Source organism: Petaurus breviceps, unplaced genomic scaffold (genome assembly GCF_028583685.1).
Source record: "Petaurus breviceps papuanus isolate PSGF00001 unplaced genomic scaffold, PetGlider_PUasm1.0 90903, whole genome shotgun sequence".
Classification (NCBI taxonomy): domain Eukaryota; kingdom Metazoa; phylum Chordata; class Mammalia; order Diprotodontia; family Petauridae; genus Petaurus; species Petaurus breviceps.
Genome location: NW_027187376.1, coordinates 13594264 through 13614792, shown reverse-complemented (window position 1 = coordinate 13614792; position 20529 = coordinate 13594264). Strand labels below are relative to the sequence as shown.

The 20529-nt window shown below is 38.0% G+C and overlaps 1 protein-coding gene across 1 annotated transcript in view; it reads left to right on the top strand.

Annotated features, from left to right (window-relative positions):
• Positions 1 to 20529, top strand: part of CPO (carboxypeptidase O) — a 125456-nt gene that overhangs the window by 83020 nt on the left and 21907 nt on the right. The window contains 2 exon segments of the mRNA XM_069075272.1: positions 9315 to 9430; positions 18730 to 18829. Of these exon segments, the coding sequence (XP_068931373.1) occupies positions 9315 to 9430; positions 18730 to 18829 (216 nt within the window).

The window sequence follows — 20529 nt, the reverse complement described above, 5'->3', positions numbered from 1 at the left end:
AGCATAAAATTTCACTATGACTTGTGGGACACCTTGCATTACCAAAAATTAGAATGAGAGAACAAAAGGACAATCCTTGTTATTATAGATGGGGAAACTGAAGCCCAGAGAGAAAAAGTCATTTATTCAAGAACACACAATGAATCCCTGTCAGAACTAGGACTAGAATACAGGTTTCCTAACTCCCCAACCAGTGCTCTTTCCATTATTCCACATTGTCTCCAATGATAAAGCAATCCAACTGTGTAAACTTTAGGGTTCAGACTATGCATGTGTCCTTGCCTGCTTTGCAGCCTAAGAGTGGATTCTTGCCTTCTTCCAAAATCCCAAAGTTCCATGTTTATAATTTCTGTTATGGTTCCTATCACATTCTGTCTCTCAGTGGTTATGATACAGTCCCTTGGTAAGAATCCTATTATGCACTTACTATGTGTCAGGCACTCTGTTAAGTGCCAGGGGTACAAAGAAAGACAAAAAAACCACCCCTGTTCTCAAGGAGCTCACAGGTAGGTCCTGAGTATTATTCATCTTTATGTCTTCTAGCTTAGGTGCTGGAAGATTCTATCTCAACAAAAATTCATGATTTAATGTAACTTCCCTGACTTTTTATTACCTGAATCACCTCCAGGATATAAATTAGAAGTCATTTTTTTTTCCTTTGGCATCTTAACAAAATCCATTAACCAGGTGCATGAATTAAGGGTACTAGAGCATAAGATCACAGTAGAAATGGAATGTCATCAACATCAAGCAAGTCTTCAAAATTCTAGTCATCGATATCAATCAACCAGCCTTGATTAAACACCTATTTGTGCCATTCACTGTGCTAGGCACTGGGGATATAAATGCAAAGATTTAGGCTTAATGAAGTAAGTAAACTTCTAAAGGTTGCTGCTGGATATGAGCTGTTGTATGGTGGTACAAGTATCCTAATTTGTAAGGGAGACCAATGAAATTTAGAGGTGTTCAATCAGCCTGTGCTGAATGAAGTCTCTCTGAAGTGCTTAAGTGATGTACTTAATAAAGACTCGATGGAATAATGATTCTAAAGGTACTGTATCTATACATATATAATTATATTGCATATACAATTTAATCTCAGAACCAAAAGTGGACTGTGTAGGAGCATTTTGTTTATAAGTCATGATGGTGATTACATTAGAAGGTAAGGAGCAACTCATAGGTCAGTAGGAAAATTGGTATGTAACTGTAATTTTTTTGTCACAAAATTTGGAGAATGTATCCATTTCAAAGACCTGTGTGGTCAAAGAAGACTTTTAGCCTCCATGGTCCCAAGTTTCCTCTTCTGTAAAAAGAGGGTTGACCTCTGAGATCCCTTTCAGTTGTGAATCTAGAATCCTTTGATCTTATCTTTTATTTGATGGCACAATGAATGGAGTACTGTACATGAAGTCAGGAAGACCTGAGTTTAAATCCAGCCTCAAGCGTTTTCTAGCTGTGGGTCCCTTTAACAAGTTACCTAATTTTTGTCTGTCTCAGTTTACTCATCTATGAAATTGGGATAATAACAGCACGTACCTCCTGGGGTTGTTATGAAAATTAAATGAAATAGTATATGTAAAGCACATTGAAAACCTTAAAGTACTATATAAATGTTTGCTATCATTATTACTATTATTGCTATAACCTAAGTTTAAATAGCCTAGGTATGGCCTCATTTTAGGTGAAAGATATATTCTTAAAAAGTCATATAGAAGTTTAATTTTTATCAAATCAAGCCTATTTTACACACAGCAGGAATTCCCTTATTTAAAGGGATCCTGCAGCGAGTCCTCCTTGAAAGGAAGAATCCTCTTGTAAAGCAGATAATTACCCCCTAATTTATCTATTTGGTAAGTTTAGATTTTTGCATAATAGATTCCCTTTCAGCAAATCACCCTTAGCACAGAACGATATTAGAAATACATCTAAATGAGGAAAACCCCTTACATTCTAAAGAATCTCTTGGTAAATGTTTCAAAGAAAAGGAGAGGGACAGAGTAGAGTAAGGTTGTCCATCATCTAGTGGCTAAAGACCTTATTTTGTATCTAGTTTGTCTCTTCTTATATATTTACATGTTTTCTCCCTCCCCTGATAAGCTATAAGACCCTTGAAGGTACGAGGGGTTTTTCATCCTTGTGTTCCCAGCTGCTAGCAGAGTGAATGCAGTAGGTGCTTAATTAGTAAATTTATTTTACATATGTGTGTATATGTATATATACATATATAAAGAAATACCTATGTATGTATATATTTGTATATCTATAAATCTATATCTATTGATCTATCTATCTATCTATCTATCTATCTATCTATCTATCTATCTATCTATCTATCTATCTATGTTGATATAAACTTGTTGATTGCTTTGTTGAGTCTGTACTAGACCTAGTGGACTCACACAAATATAGGAGAGGAGAACTGGGGCAGAGTTGAGGGTCAGCAAAGTTGAGGGTCTGCAGACTAGATTGTCATTCAGACCAAGAGGGAATCGATGAAAGTTGTGCTCATTCGTGAACAGGCTGTAGAAAAAACAATCTATACAAGAGGGAAGTCCACTCCCTCAGTCTCCCATGCCTGTCCTGTCCACCTCTTCCATGCATTCATTTTCTAACTTGTGGTACATTCATTGATTTTTACCCCAGGCCTCTAAATTGAAGGGCAGTTGGAAAGCAGGGCCTGTGCCACAAAGCAGCCATGGTGTGCTGCAAAGACAGGGCCTGTGCCACAAAGCAGCCATGGTGTGCTGCAAAGAATTCTGGACTTAGAGTCAGTCAGCAGAATTGGCCCTCATACTTATTAGTGAGAGGTCCTAGGGCAAGGAGCTTTACCCCTGTGAGGCTTTTCAAAATAGAGAAAAGAGCTCTCTTCTTCTTAGCACCATCTTGTTGACTTCCATTGTGCCATGAGAGCCAAGTGGGGAGGAAGAAATGAATGCGAAGGCTGAAATGCAAGAGGAAAAAGATGAGGCAGAGGTCCAAGTAACCAGATTGTGCTGACCATGGAGGCCACAGGAGCAGAGATGGAATGACCCTTGGTGATGTTCTTGGGAAAGCAGAAACCTTCAGGAGAGATCACCCACTATATGAAGGACCCTACTAGCTCCACCATCTAATAAAGGACTCTTATCATCATCTGACACCTCCCTGACAAAAGGACAGACCATCATTCAATGCAGATTCTACTTACCTGACTCTTGACTTTGTGCCATGGGACCTTTGTCATTCTGCACTGATTGTTTTCTTTGTGGCTAAGTGTAGCACACTTGTGTAATAAATCCTTGCTACTTTCTTTTTTGAAAAAAAAAATAGAGAAAAGGATCTTAGTCCCCTTGTTTCAGGGACAGTACTTTGTAAGTCTTAAAGGATAGAGTCTGTATCTGTGATCTTATTGGTATAGAGCAGTTCTGAAGGAAAAGATTCCTTCTATTTATTATTGAAGGTCAGTACCATTCCTGCAACATATAGCTGAGAAGTGTCACAATTTCCCTAGCATCAAAGGGCCAGTAGTGTTAGCCGTGTGACCCAAACTAGGGTTCAGTCATTATACCTGGCTGCCTATCCTTAAAGCACTTTCTGAAAGACTCATTGCTTATCTGGCTCCTTACCTTGAACACACAGTAGATACGTAATAGGTGATTGTTGAATTGTGAAAGCAAGTCAAATAAGATATGAGCAGGCCACTATCTAGAAGTGGACAGTTAGGTGGTGAAGTAGACAGAGCTCTAAGCCTGGAGTCAGGAAGACATCTTCCTGAGATCAAATCCAGCCTCAGACACTTATTAGCTGTGTAGCCTTGGACAAGTCACTTAGTTCTATTTACCTCAGTTTCCTCATCTCTAAAATGAACTGGGGAAGGAAATGGCAAATCGCTCTAGTATCTTTGCCAAGAAAATCCCAAATGGTGTCATGAACTGAACACCAATGTTATCTAGTTGGGGAAGGGGAAGAGAAACAGACAGACAGAGACATAGACAGAGAAACAGAGGCAGACACAGAGAGAGAAACAGTAACAGAGAGAGACAGAGACATTGGCAGAGAGACAGAAGCAGACAGAGAGAGAGAGAGACAGAGAGAGAGAGAGAGACAGAGAGAGACAGAGAGACAGAGAGACAGAGACAGAGACAGAGAGAGAGAGAGACAGAGACAGAGAGACAGAGAGACAGAGAGACAGAGACAGAGACAGAGACAGAGACAGAGAGACAGAGAGCCTCAGAGAAAATCGTCAAAACAATATGCCAGGATCTCCAAACAACAGAGCTCCTGAAATATGTAGATGTCATCAGGTAGGTGCCATAGGGGTCAGCTAATAAGATAGAAAAGAGTTGTGAAAAACTTACTCCATTTTTTCTAGAGATTCCATCTCAGATAAATCCTGTCTAGTCACCAAACTCAGCAAGTGGAAATTCCCTAGTTTAGAAAGAAATGCTGAGTTCTCATTAACGAGGTGAGAAACATGCTGGAAGTCGAGGTGTCTGGGACAGCTGTAGTCTGTTATCGAAAAAAAAAAAAACCTTCCCCATCCCTTCTGAGAACAACACTCCTTATGCAGTTTAGTGGTTCAGTGGATAAAATGGAGGACGTGAAGTCAGGAAGACATAATTGTGCCTCAGTACTAGCAATGTGACATTGAGTAAGTCACACCCTCTCAGCCCAAGTTCTCTCTTCTGTAAAATGGAGACAATAATAGAACCTACCTCTCAAGCGTTGTTGTGAAGATGAAATAAGATAATATTTGCAAAGGACTTTGTAAACCTTAAAGTGCTATATAAATGTGAGCTATTATTATTATTATTACAATCTGTAAAATGGGGACAATGTTAACACCTCCCTCACAGGATCAAATGAGATAATGTATAATACACTTTGCCAACTTTAAAGTGCTATACACATGCTAGCTATTATGAGTATACCCTTTATTATGAAACATGCCATTCTCTTGAATGATTTTTACAGCAGAACACTATATAATGACTGTCTTTCTTATGCCCTACTTTGCTGTATGACCATGTAGCAAATACTACTCCCTGGCAAAGCTGAAGATTCTTCCAGCAGGTCATTTCCTGTTGCACTGATAAATCCTTTCCTCTTTAGTCCAGGGTGAAATTTTCCCCAGGCACTTACTTCCCTGGTTGAGAAATTCCCCAAACATATCTCCAAGTCCTCAAATATTCTCTGCAACCTGCACCTTACCTCTTCCCCTGTTTCTCCCCAGTTCACCAATCAATCAATCAATCAATCAACAAACAAACACATGAATAATGAACAACTGGATGAATAAATAAGTGAATGAATGAATGAGTGAACAAGCAAGTAAATAAACAAATTGGTTCTTAAATGAGGCCATATGGCAGGATGAAACATTTTGTTTAGGAGGTGACTTGATTTGCTGCTACACATCTTTTGATCATCAAACAAGAACATAAAATTGTTTTATTGCTGTAAATAAAGGCACTTGCACATGAACCACAGAGCCGTTAATTGCCATGACCTATGTAATAGCATTTCCTCTAACTCTTCTTTCCCAGAAGTTCCCCAGGAGAAGAAAAGGCAAATGAGTCCAGTTGGGATTTAGGTCCTTTGCTTCTTTCTGCTCTTGGCTGATAATTTAGATGCACATGGCTTTATAGCTGAACAAATAATACATTTTTTTCTCTGTGACAATGCTACCTAAGTAAGTCAGTTAAAGGCTGCTGTCAGTTTGAAACACAGGAGTGGTAAGCCTGGTAAGAGCTAAATAGCAGACTGAACTAGGTTACTTTCTTTTTTGCCCCCATTTCATTCCCCAATTGCGTGCAAAAACAATATTTAATATTAATTTTTTTTAATTTAAAATTACAAATTCTCTGTCTCCTCTCATTGAGAAGGCAAGCAATTTGATATAGGTTATACATGTGCAGTCAAGCAAAACATATTTCCATATTAGTCATGTTGTGAAAGAAAACACAGACCAAAAAAGAAAAATAACGAAAGTAGAAAAAGGCATGCTTCAATCTGCATTCAGACTCCATCAGTTCTTTTTTTCTGGAGATGGATAGCATTTTTCATAATAAGTCCTTTGAAATTGTCTTGAGAATAGCTAAGTCGTTCACATTTGATCACCATAAAATGTTGTTGTTACTATGTACAATGTTCTCCTAGTTGTGCTCATTTCACTTTGCATCAGTTCATGTAAGTCTCTCCAGATTTTTCTAAAAGCATCCTGCTCATCATTTCTTATAGTACAATAGTATTGACTCATTCAGCCACTCTGAAATTGATGGGCTTCCCCAAATTCCAATTCTTTGTCATCACATAAAGAGCTGTATATTTAGGTCCTTTTCCCTTTTTTTTTTAAATCTCTTTGGGATATAGACCTAGTACTGGTGTTGCTAGGTCAAAGGGTATGCATGGTTTTATAGACCTTTGGGTATAGTTCCAAATTGCTCTCCAGAATGGTTGAATCAATTCACAACTCCACCAACAATGCATTAGTGTCTTAATTTTCCCACAACCCCTTCAACATTTGTCATTCCCCTTTTCTGTCATATTAGCCAATCTATGTTTGAGGTGGTACCTTAGAGTTGTTTTACTTTGCATTTCTCTAATCAATAGTGATTTAGAGCACTTTTTAAATATGACTATAGGTAGCTTTGATTACTTCATCAGAAAAAGGTCAATTCAAATTCTTTGACCATTTGTCAGTTGGGAAATGGTTTTTATTTTTACAAATTGGACTTGATTCTCGATATATTTGAGAAATAAGACCTTTATCAGAGATACATCTATATCACTTACTATAAAATTGTTTCATTATGATTACTCTGTATTTCCCTCCATCCTGTTTTTCAACCTGTTCATCCTATTCCCCCTCTCTCCTTTCACCCTGTCTATGCTCAAGTGTCTTGCTTTTGACTACTAACCTCCCCAATCCATCCTCTCTTCTATCAGTGCTGCCCCCCCATCTCCTTCCCCTTCTACTTTCCTGTAAAGTAAGACAGATTCCTATACCCAACTGAGTGCATTATGACCTCTTTGAGCCAATTCTGATAAGTAAGACTCATCCCTTTCATCTTCTCCATTGTAAAGCTTTTTCATGGCTCTTTTATGTGAGATAGCTTACCCCATTTTACCTCTCCCTTTCCTTTTCTCCTAGTGCATTTCTCTCTCACCTCCTAATTTTATTTTGTTAGATACAATGCCAATACAATCTCATTATATTCAACTCACACCCATGCCCTCTGTCTACCTAAATAACGAGAAAGTTCTTAAGAGTTATGAATATCATCTTCCCATGTAGGAACATAAACAGTTTAACCTTAATGAATCACTTGGGCTTTCTCTTTCTTGTTTACCTTTTTTTGCTTCTCTTGAGTCTTGTATTTGAAAGTCATATTTTTGTATTCATTTTTATTTTTTTTTAAATCAGGAATTCTTGAAAATTCTCTATTTCGTTAAATATCCATTTTTTTTTTTACTCCTGAAGGACTATATTCAATTTTTCTGGGTAGGTGATTCTTGGTTGTAATCCTAGATTTCTTTGCCCTCTGGAATGCCATATTCCAAGCCCCCTGATCTTTAAAATAGAAACTGCTAAAGCTCCACAATATTTGAATTGTTCCTTTCTGGATGTTTGTAATATTTTCTTCATGACCTGGGAGCTCTGGAACTAGGTTATAATATTCCTGTGAGTTTTCATTTTGGGATCTCTTTAAGGAGATGATTGGTAAATTCTTTTAATTTATATTTTACTTTTTGGTTCTAGGATATCAGGGGAGTTTTCCTTGATAATTTCTTGAAAGATGATGTCTATGCTTCTTTTTTGATCATGACTTTCAGATAGTCCAGTAATTCTTAAATGATCTCTTATTGATCTATTTTCTAGGTCACTTGTTTTTCCAACGAGATACTTCACATTTTTTTCATTCTTTTGATTTTGACTATTTCTTAATGTCTCATGGAGTCATTAACTTCCATTTGCTCAATTCTAATTTTTAAGGAATTATTTTTTTCAGTGAGCTTTTATACCTCCTTTCCCAATTGGCCAATTTTGCTTTCTTAATAGTCCCAGGCTCTTTAAGACCTACAATAACTATCTGAGGAGCAGGATAGGATTAGGGAAGACCTTAGCTGCTCCAGATAAAAGGCAATGAATATCAAGTCCCACAGGAATCACTCTGCTACATAACCAAGATGACCTTGTGGAAGTTACTGAACCTTTCTGGGTTTTATTGTTATCATAAGATTAGACTTTGACCTATGGCATTTAAACATAGTTATTAAAGCTTGGGAGTGAGAGGAGGGAAATCACCATAAGTGGGACACCAAAGCAAAGAGAACAATCACAAATGGCCACCAATATTCAAGCTTGGTGGAAACCACAAAAGGAATGATCAACTGGATGCTGATTTATAGTAGAAGAGCAAGGACAGAAGACTGTGTGACCAAGAGTTGGTCAGGAATGCAGGAAGCTGGAAGAACTGGTCATTGAGAGGAACTCAAGTTGCCCTGAGTTAAGTTTCCTCTCCTTCTGAGTTTCCTAAGACATCTATTCCAGGACATTGCTTTCCTCTATCCCATCCCCCACCTTCTCCCTTGGATTATGTCTGCTATAAACTCCTATGGGAATACAACCTTCTGCCATCTTCTCATGTCACTGCCCCTAGCCTTAGATTCTGCCCCACAGTCAAACAAACCTTAGACCTTCTCCAACACAACGCACTTGTCTATGTACCAAGCGTTTAGATACAACCTTGACTCTGTTTTTACCTATTAAATCATTACTCTTTTTTTGGTACTGTCATTCAAGAAGAGTCCCACCTGCCCTACAGTCTTTCAACACCTGCCTCAGGTTCAAATCTGAACTCCCTCAGTACTTAGTAACTTATACTTAGTAATTTAGTGTGTATTTAGTCACTCAAACTCTCTGAGCCTCCATTTCCTCATCTGTAAAATGGGGATAATAATGTTGACACTTCACAGTGTTGTAGAGAGGCTCAGATGAGTCAATATATGTAAAGTTCTTTGCATATCTTTATATACCTGCCAGTTATTTTTGCCTTGTTTAGAGGCCATCTTGTTCCTCTACTGATCAGCAGGAAGGGGATCAGGAAAGGGGCTAGAGGAGATGGAGGAAAAATACAACTAACAACTGAAGTATTTGTACCAAATTTCACGGGGACCAGGACTCATATCTGTTTGGCTTATCCCACCTTGACTTTAGACTTGTTCACTTAGGTTAGTTATAAAAATCAAAGGGCATAGCTGTACTTTATCTTCTCTTGATTTGAGACAAAGATTCTTTCCTATTTAATCTGAGACATCTTTTCCTATAGGTGGGGCCTAGGCAGCTATACTATCTCTGCAGAAGAATGAATAAGGTACTTTGGACTCTTTATTTATTGAGGATTCTTGTCCCTCAAAGGTTTGGACTCAAAGTGCAGTATGATGGGTGAGTATGAAATGGAAATTTAGAGGCTTGTAGAAACATATTGTGATAGAGTTGGAAGTTACCTTGAATAAGGTACCTAGCATGACCCTGTCATTTTAGGGAAGAAACTATTGAATATAGTTTCAATAGAAAATTTTTTGCCATGTAAATGGGGGAGACGGACAGTCCAATGGGGTCCAGTCCTGGGCCATTACATTCAAGATCCAATCCAAAGAGTAGTTACTACAAGTAGGATGCCCTGTTAGGCTCTGGTGATATAAAGACAAATTGAAAAATAATTCCTTACCTTCAAGAACTTATATTCTCCTGGGGTAGGGGGAAAGGGAGACAATATGTAAACAGATAAAAAGACACCTGATTATTTTAGGATGGTGACAGTACCTAGGGGAATCAGAAAAGACCTCCAATAGGAATTGACATATCAGCTGAATCTTGAAGGAGCATTGCAAGATAAATACTTTTTCCTCAATTCAGCAATGAAAGTGATAGAGGTACTAGAACTTTTTAGAAAAAGGAAATAATATCTAACAGCAAACATTTGCCTAGCACATGCCAGTTCTTGGAAATATTTTTCCTCCGTTCAATGAAGTGTGAATATTAAAGGCAAAAGGAAAGAAATCCATATTTCATGTTTCATCATCTCTTAGTTTGCTTCCTCTGATTCACTTATCTAGTCTGTTAGACATGCTACTCTCAGCCTGTTCTTTGTTGCCAACATGGATTTATGCCACATGACTGAGTAGACCGAGCAAATAGACATAGTCTTAGATCATCCCAAATTCCATTCTCTTCTCTGCCCCCAACATTGCTGTGACTGGGGACAAGTTCATCAGATACACAGGTTAAGATCAGTCAAACTGCTGACATCTGGCTTCTCTATGTTACCAAATAATGTGTTTGAACATGTTTTTTTCACTCTCAGGATAATTTTTTTTTATTGTTTAGATGTTTCAGTTGTTTTTGAGTCTTTGTGACTCTATCTGGGGTTTTCTTGGCAAAGATATGGAATGGTTTGCATTTCCTTCTTGAGCTCATTTTATATATGAGGAAATTGATGCAAACAGGGTTAAGTGACTTGACCAGGGTCACATGGCTGTAAGTATCTGAGGTCAGATTTTTTTTTTAATCAGGAAGATGAGTCTTCCTGATGTGAGACTCTGCACTCCACCTACTGCATTATCTAGCTGCCCTATCAGGATCATAGATCTAGAGTTAGACAGATCTCAGATGTCACTTAATTGAGAAAAATGAGGACAGAGTGAGTTTTAGTAATTTGTCCTAAGGTCACAAGGGTAGGATGGGATTCCAGGTCTCTTGATACCAGTCAGGATTCTTTCCACTGGGCCATACCTAGGACCCCATCTTACACACTGACAATATGCCACCTCATAGAAGCAACCTAGGAAGGAGTCAAAAGCATGGAGAGGAGATTTTGAATCCCAACTTCACCACTGCCCAGATGGCCATGGGAAAAGTTATTTAATTTCTCTTAGACTCAGTTTCCTAATCTGTAAAAGGTGATGATAATACTTGTGCTCCTTACCTCATGGCTTTGAGGACATCATGTTCATCAGCTTTAAGACACTATGTAAATATGAATTGCTCTTAAGGTCTTATAAGATCAGTGACTTGGAACTGGGAGGTGACCTCAGAGGTCATTTGGTCCAGTCAAATCTAGATTAGGGATAATGGAGAGATTTCAAAATAAAGGGGGAGGGAGAGTCTATTAACTTGAATGAGGAAAAAAATACATTTTAATTTTCATAACCTTCTTTTTACTTTTCACTATTTCCTAATTGAAATTTAGCACTTCTTTCAACTATTAATAAAAAAAAAAATGTAAGAAGGAGTCCATAAATTTCATCAGACTACCAAAGGTTTAAGAATCTCTAATCTAATCCAATCACCTTGTTTTACATATGAGGAAGCTGAGGCCCAGAGAAATGAATTAATGTGCCCAAGGCTACAGAGAGTTGCAGCTCTAGGATGTGAGTCCAGATTTGATTATGAGCCCTCTAACTTCAAACACAGCACACCTTTCACTACACAGCATCATCATCATCATTGTGACCATCATCATACTGATAGCAGTAATATTTGTTCCTGAAATGCTTTATCTGCAAGCAAAGCTAATAATAATATTCATCAACTTCATAAGGGGTTGGGAGAGAAGAATAATAAAGGTGATTACCAAGGTCTATGCAACCCACTGAAGAAGCTGACCCCAGTCAGGGGGCTTCAAATGAGCTGGCTCCCTGCTGACCTCACCTCATTATAGAACTTGGGGGGAAACAACAGTTTAGAATATGTATATTTGTACTTACTGATCATTTTCAAATTCATTTTCATTTACCAGTATTGAAACAAAATTGTTTTTATGTTTTATGACTCCTACCAACTCCAAAAAACAGTAATTACTGGCTATCATTCCCATTCTAGAAACTCACTAGACTTCTGTTAATTGCTTTGAAAATAAAACACCATAAAATGCTTAAGTAGTTTCTTTTCCCCTGAGGGCCCTAAAATACCTCAGTTTTTCACCAATATTTGTTATATAGAAACCTCTTTGTGGATGCCTGTCAAAACTCTGGCTGGTGATCTTTGATCTGGGGAATTTATTAATGATGAATCCCAACGAATCATTTTCTCTGTTAAACATTTTATGAGTTCCCGTTCAAAAAGAATACACAAAATACAATAATCCTGCCATTTGATCACATGAAATAAGAAGGGTGCTAATTTGGGGGATTAGCTAGCTTTCCCTCTCCTTCCCATTCCTCATGTATTATGCATCAGCCTTGAAATTGACAAGGTAAAAGCAATAGCAGCCTCTGTATGAGGGGTTTAAATATTGGCTTAAGTGTTCTATTTGACTTGGGGAGATTAAGTATCATATTTTGGTTCGATATTAAAAGGGTAAGCTCTTTTTAATATCAAACGCCTTCACCTGAACACTGGAGGGTCAGCTTTTTCCCATCTAAGATGAACTCGGTAGAAAGAAAGAAAGAATTCTTGATCCTTCCTTGCCCTAGTCTAAAAGCCAATCACTTCAAAAAGATAACTTCTGAAAATGGTTGGTGAGGGGCATGAGGGACATGCTTACCATTCTGCTGAGAAATATTAACTCATTTAGCTCTTCTGGACCTTTTAATCAGTAAAATGGTAATAGGGGAGGAGAGCTGGACCACATGATGTCTAAGACCTGTGTAATGACTCTTCTTTCTGCCCCCAACCCATGTAAGCTATAAGAGGAACCAACCCTATGAGGAATAACTTCTTTCAAATGACAAATATCTCCATGTATTATTATAGATTAAAAGTTCACCTATTTTGTTGTAGATATTTTTTGTAGTCTGGTGAAACTTATTGGCCCCTTTTCAGGAAAAAAATGTTTTTAAGTGCATAAAATACATAAGTTTACAAAGGAAACTTATTATTTTGAAATCTAATTATCAAAACTCTTATTATAAAACCCAAGTTCAGAGACCAAGATTAAGAACCCCTATTTAGAGGACCTGACACCTGCTTCAGAGCAAACAAAGTAAAAGCCCAAGATTGGACTCTCGGTATTCCTTTCAGTGAAATGGATCTGGATTAGAAATTTGCTACTAATCTACCAAATTCATTTATTTATCTATCAAGTTCTTTGATTTATTATTCTAACTTATTTTTTCTCCTTTTTTACTGTGTAATTCAAACTAACTTTTTTCAAATAATTTTTTCTGATTACACGTAAAAACATTTTTTAGCATTCTTTTTTTTAAAATTTTGAATTCCAGATTCTCGTCCTTTCTTCCTTCTCTTTCCCCTCCCTGAGATGGTCAGCCTAAGATTTAAAGTCCCATGTTACTTGGCCCCTGCTTACCTGGACGGTCTAATTTCATAGTTACACTTTCTGTGCTAATCAAAACTGACCAGCTAACTGTTCCCCCAGAGATAACATTCCATATTCCAGGCCTTTGGAAAAGCTGTTCCCCATGTTTGGAATGTACTCCCTTCTTACCTCTGCCTGATAGAATCCCTCAAACAACAATTCAGGTTCATTCCTGCTCCAGCCACTGTTCCTCCCAGATTAAATTGTATTTCTTTGTATATATATTATATTTACTTATCTGTGTATACATACATTGTACCCTGTCAGCAGAATGTAAGTGTCTGTAAGGCAAGGACTCTCAGTTTTGTTTTTGTATCTCTAGCACTTAGCTCCGCATAGTAATAAGTAAATAAATGTTTTTTTTTTCAAATGGAATTCAATTAAGTTGAGTAGTGTCCAAACTGTCCAGATGTAGACAAAAAAGCCCAGTTCTGAAAGGTTCGTTAAACTGTGACCATAGTAATACTCAATGGCTGCCATTTTTGTATCCTCATTTATATAAATTAGTTAACAGTTGCAAAGAGCTATGAAAACCTTAAAGCACCAGATAGTTGTGGAGGAATAAATATTTGCATTTATTTTCAAGGCTGTGATAAAACTCCAACCCAGCAGTAACCACATTTCTGCCGTGAGCTTCCTAGATGACTCCAGCTTCAAGGTGGAGAGACAGTCAATCCTGCTTCTGAACTCTCAGCTAATATTAGTTTTATTATCTCTGTGTTAAATATGATATTTAACACTGGAAGTGAATTTTGTAAAACATCTAACCTAGCCCCTTCACTTTTACATGAGGAGAATATGAGATATGGAAAACTTAAGAGACTTACCCAAGGTCAAACAGAGGGCAGGTAGGAAAGGCAGAATTCTCAAACCCAGGTCCTCTGACCAAATCCGCAATACCATAAATGTAAAAAAAAAGTTGTGTATAAATCTGGCTTTTGAAAATTATAACTTCACTAGGGGAGAGAATTATTTAAGTTTATAGGAGAATCTTTTAAAAGCAAAGAATTATTTTTTAAAGCAAACCCTCTAATTCATCATTTTTGTAACCATATATTTCATATGTTGAATTTGCTTAAAATGGCGATGACTTAATATCTCTGAACCTCAGTTTTCCCACCTGTGAAATGAGGATAACAATGCTTGTATTGTCTCTCTCACACTGGGTTGTTGAGGGGAAGGCACATAAAAATGTGAGCTGGTATTATCATTATTGTCAGTGACTGTAGCTATCTCTATGTGATTGCAAAATAATCAAGTAGGCAGTGAAAAATTCAATCTATACAGCTGCATTGTGTCCCATAGAAAAGAATGTTTAACTGAAATCAATTTTATTTTGGTTTGCTTTGTTTTCATCTTCTAGTAAATTATTCTACTTGTTTAACATGTCTTCACTTATACTTCATCATGACTTCAAATATGTCTCTGCTAGGTTGCCATGTTCATCCAAATTCAATTCAAAAATCAGTCCATTCAGTTATTTGTGGACAAAATGTCAGTTGGCTGATTCCATTCTTCACTTTAAGACTGACTCTTTGGTATGATGTGAATAGAAATAGCCCTAATTCTAAAGTATGTGGTTATTGTCAAGGAAAGAATTTGTCACATGATAGGAAAAGACCGGTTCAATTTTACGCTATTCACTACCTTCAAATACCCTGCCCTTTTTGTCTTAGAATGCTGTTTAACCCTTTCCAAATTCCAACCCTAGACTGCTTCTCACTGTCTGCCTTCTCTGCTCCTACAAAGTAACCGTGAAACACTGTTGAAGGAAGTCACACAACTGTACTGCCAGGGTCTACCACAAACTCATGTTATTAAATCTCAACTGGGACCTTGCTGCTATACTGAAATCCTTTTAATTTTCTCTGATTGCCTCCCCAACTCACTCTACAGGGCATTTATTTGAAACCTCTCTTTAAGATCCATGGCCCTCCTGCCTCACCTCTCCAGCCAAGGTCCTTGAGAAAATTAAGGCCATCCGTCAGGGGCTCTCTCTTCTCTTCCCTTATAATCCCGAGATTCCCTCAACAGCATTCCCTACTTCCTGCTCTTCTTCTCCTCTCTGAAAAAGAAGGGGTCCTCTGGGCTACAGCCTATTCCTCTCCCTACACTGTTGGTCCCATCTCTTCCTCTTTCCTCTGGGAGCTTGCTCCTTCAGGCATCTTCTCTCTTATAACCTCCCATCTCTCTCCGCTCACTCCTCTATTACCTGAAAACATGCTATTCCCCTGCTCAATAGCATAAAATCATCTGTTTTGCATTTAAAATCCTTCCCAATGTGATTCCAACACATTTTCTTGGGCTAATTGCACATTAGTGTCCCTTCATGCACTCTGCAATGTGACCAAACTGGCCAACCTATTAATTTCCAACACATGCCATTTCCTTTCCAATGAGGCACAGACTGTTTCCTAGCCATAGAAGGCTCCTCCTCTCCTCTCAATGCTCAAATATGCAAATTGATCTGTATGTAATCGTATCAATCTGGTGGTTCTTCCCAGGGATACAGATTGCACTTATATTTGCCTGCCTATCACATGTGACTCTTGTCCATTTTCTTTCCACAGTTCTCCCAATGTGGTCCATCAAACATATTCAAGAACTTCCTTGAATTCTCCTGGCATCAGGACAAGTGTGCCAGGGGAGGTTTCTGGCTGCCCACATGTCATGCCTTGCTCTCGCCACGTGACCAGCCCATCATCTCTTCCTGGCAGACAATTCCTTCATGATGTTCTTTTCTCCTATTCTTAAAAATTCCTCCTCAGTTCTGCATTAAAATTTGTTCAACTGCACCATGAACTCCCCATTATTCTCTGTGTGATATTCATTTTGGTTCTTTGGAGGCAAAGGCTGTCTGTGTTACTGCCATGTAGTGACAATAGTAATTCAGTGCTGATATTGAAAAGATCAATCTTTGCTTTCCTGGGTACCTTGAGCTCAGTAAAAGAGCCTTTCTTCTTTTGACATTTAGGTGTTTATGGACAGAAATAATAATAGACCATAGTGACACAAGACTGTGAGTTTTGCAAAACACTTTAAATAAATCTCATTTGATCTTTGCAACAGTCCTATGTGGTAGGTCTTATTTAGTACAGTTATCCCTTTGACAGCATGACTTTCCCCATCATGGTTGGCATAAAAAATTAAATGGAAATTTTGGGGGAGTTTTGCAGAAGCCACAGACAACACAGAACACATGACCAAATACTTAACCCAAATTTTACAGTAAGGTACTGTAAACACTCCATAAAAGAAAAGGAAAAAAAAACAGACATTCTCTGGTATGAAGGGAGGGCCAAACATTTTATATGAATTTTCCAGATGCTGGGGGGCACCATGCCCCTAATTCTTGCATTCCTAACCCCAGCGATGTGGAAGGGATAACTATAGTATTATTCTCATTTTAAGGATGATGAAACCAAGGCTCAGAATCACACAGACTGAATTTGGATGGGGGTCTCCAGAGTTCTATACATTGCCATAATGCTTCTCAGACAAAAAAGAAAAGAAAAGAAAAGAAAAGGTGGTGGTGGGCAGAGGTGGGAGATGGTAACCAAGGTTGTCCTTCCAAGACTATTTCCCATACTCTGCTTCTGACCCTCTTTCCATTGCCATCCCCATTCTGACTGTAATCACATCAGCAGCAGAATCACCCTTTAAAAGGTGAATAACAGTTCATAAGTATGTGTTTCTCCCCTGGTTTAGAAAACATCCCATATGGGGGTCTTGTTTGGAAATGTTAACTTCTCTAGCATCCCATAATAATCTTAAAATGTCCCCCTTGAAAGGATCCTCTCCAGTCTCTGTTCCTTCAAGACTTACAGGGTTTACTCGGAAAATATCCGTGCCAATGGCTAAAATTGTCAAGTTAGAATGAATTCCTGTTTGGAGATTTTCTTGCTTAGTTAACAAGTAGGCATGCTGGTGTTAATCAGGAAGATACATGTTTGTTCACAAGCAAGAGATTTGGAGCTAGATCGCTGGTGCATGGCCAGTCTTGGTTGAGCAATTTGTCTGGTTAATTCCAATAACAAATGGGACTCTGGCATGCTAATGAGATGCACAATAGTCAGTGTCCCAACTTCTTAGAGGCATAAAGGACCTTTACCTACCCAAGTTTGAGAAATAATAGGTCTGGGATGCCGTTAGAACTCCTGGGCTATAAGCTGGCTCAGCATATGCCTTCCCTATGACAGCAGGCACAAGTAACCCAGCAAAGACCGTTCATGATGGGGATTACATATTATAATTATTCTTCACAAAGAAGAATTCACAGTGATTATGAATAATAAGTTTGTTGTTGATTAGACCCTTGCCCTTTGGATACACCTCCCATTGCTACTACAGGTTGGATGGTTAGTGACTTAAAGAAAGGATCTTACAGGACCCTAGAGGGAGTCCAACCCTCTCTTTTTACAGATGAGAACATCGAGGCCCATTGAGTTTTAATGACTTGTTTTAAGTCATTAAGTAGTTAGTGGCAAGTTCAAACCTAGGTCCTCTGACTCCAAATCTTGATTATAAACATAGATTTTTCATCTCCACATTGATCTCTTTCTTCTTGGCAATTATAGATTGTGGTTATTTTTGCCATTTATTGGCCTTAGCATGTACAGCCTTGTTACATCTCTCATGTTTTGTGTTTATGCTGTCAATTTTTCTTGTTTCTGTTTGACTTCCCTAAGTGAATTATAAATTCATCAAGAACAGGGACTATGTCTTATACTTTTTTGTGATCTCTGAAGTGCCTGACTTATTAACAAATATACAAAAGGTACTCAGTCAATGTGTGTTGAATGGATGGAAGGGAAAAAGGGAGGGGAAGGGAACCAGCATTTATATTCCTATATTCCAGGCACTGTGCTAAGCACTTTTTACAAATATTATCCCATTTGATCCTCACCACAACCTTGGGAGGAAGGAGCTGTTATTACCCCCATTTTATACTTGAAGAAACTGAGGCAAATGGAGGCTGTGACTTGTACAGGGTCACATAGCTACTAAGTGTCTGAGGCCAGATTTGAACCCAGGTCTTCTTGACTCTAGACCTTATGCTCTATCCACTGTACCACCAGGTGCTTCTGAACAAATTAATTAATATTATAGATGTCAGAATGTCAGTCTTATGACTTGTAGGTGCTTGTGTGATGCTTTTCAGCAGATGATGTAAAAACTTTCATAAAATGGCTATTTATTAATTAATGCAATATTCTCAATTAGTATAGTGGACAGAACATTGACTCTACAATGAGAAGATCTCTCTGAAGTTCTTTATGTGACTTCAGGTGTCACAGCCTTTTTTGGCCTCAATTGTCCCATATGTAAAAGGAGGGGGGTTGGACTAGGTGGCTTCTGAGGTCCCACCCAGCTCTAGAGTTATGACCCTATTGACTTTGGAATTTTTCATGGCTGCCCTACACAGAACCTTGTCAAATAATGGACATGGAGTGCTAGAGGAGAAACTGAGTCCCAGGAGCAATTTGGAGGACTATAACCATAAGAAGTACCATCCCATTGAGGAGGTGAGCAAGGACCCAAAGGGAGCACAGCCTTATCAGGAAATAATTGAACACCTCTGAGGTAGATGGCTTGGAGGGTCCCAGGAAGGCAGAGAGGTGTGGATCATTGGAAGGATAGCATCTAGAAATGAAAATGAGTTAATGGATACATCTAATTTGGGGTTCGGGGGAGTCAAAGTCATGGATCTTTTGAGTCAGTCTCCTTCAAACTTTTGTGATATTGGAAAAACAAGTATAAATAACCCAAATTACAGTTTATGCCTGTTTCTCAATCTTTGACAGGTTTAAGTAGTGAGAGTAAATGTGAGGTTATATATGTGTACCTCTGTCTGTGCCCTGAGGGTGGGGGCTTATAGGAAATGGCCTCTTGCTCCATACTTAGTTAAGCATACTTAGTTGAAAGCAGTATTATGGGGGAGGGGTCCTTAATCTCATTTTGGTTCACAGTCTCCTTGGACTCTCTGATGAAACTTACAAATCTTTTCTCAAGATGTGTTTAGATGCATAAAATAAAGTATGTTGGATTACAAAGAATCAATTATAATGAAATATAGTTATCAAATATATTTTTAAAAGATCATGGACCCTAGATTAAGAATGATTAATTGATGCGATTAAGATTAATTAAGATGCAAATGAGATGCAAGAGGGAGGGACTGTTTCCAGGTGGGAAAGCATTAAAATTGCTTTTCCAAAATAGTTTCAATAATGGGAAAGCTGATTTGATTGTTTTTTTTTCCCAAAGAAATTATATACACACATGTATATGTGTGCGCACATGTATGTAAATATGTACACATGTGCACGTACAAGTAAACTCACACCGTGTGTATACATACATACATGTATATGTATGTATTTACAATCACATATACACATATAAACATATATACATGCACATATATATCTCCACAATATTCTTGACTAGTTTCCCAAGGGATATATGTATATTTAATATGTATTAAGTCTATGATTTACTATATCAATCTATATAAGCATGCATGTATGTGTCCATATATGTATCCATGTATCTACATAATATAGACCATATATGTATGTGTTTGTGTATATAATTCCAGTGTCTGGAATTCTTATTCATGACACTATCTAATACTCATTTGCCTAGTTTTCTTTTCTTCTCTCCAGTTGTGTCTGATCACCGAACTACGCAGAAAAGACCCAAGCCTCTTTATGATGATTATTGTTATGATAATTCTTACATTATGATTCTATTTGACTACAGCTCCCACAAATGGGAAAGAAAGCTAATCACATTATAATCATTTTGAAATAGATCACTGGCATTTCTAATGAGCATCTCTACTTCATTTCATTCGGGGCTTCCAAATATATCACGACTTATACGCATGGGGAATAATTCAGGGACATTCTGATGGTGCCATCTTTGAGTGGCTGACTTTGAAAAATTCTCTTATCTTATTGATCCTCACAGAACATGAGTTTGTCGTATTTTAGGCAATAGTATAAGATGCCCTTCCCCCACTTCCCTTCCTCATTCACATCAGCCCCACCCAAACTACGAAACTGAAAAGGGAATCAGTATCAATATGACTTAGCTGCCCTGGATGCCATGCTCCAGCGCCAGCTACTGATATTTCACCACCTGTGGTCTGTCAAAGTATGGATGAGTGTTGTTTGGTATCTCTCCAAATTGATGTGGCTTTCAATTTCCCTGTGACTTT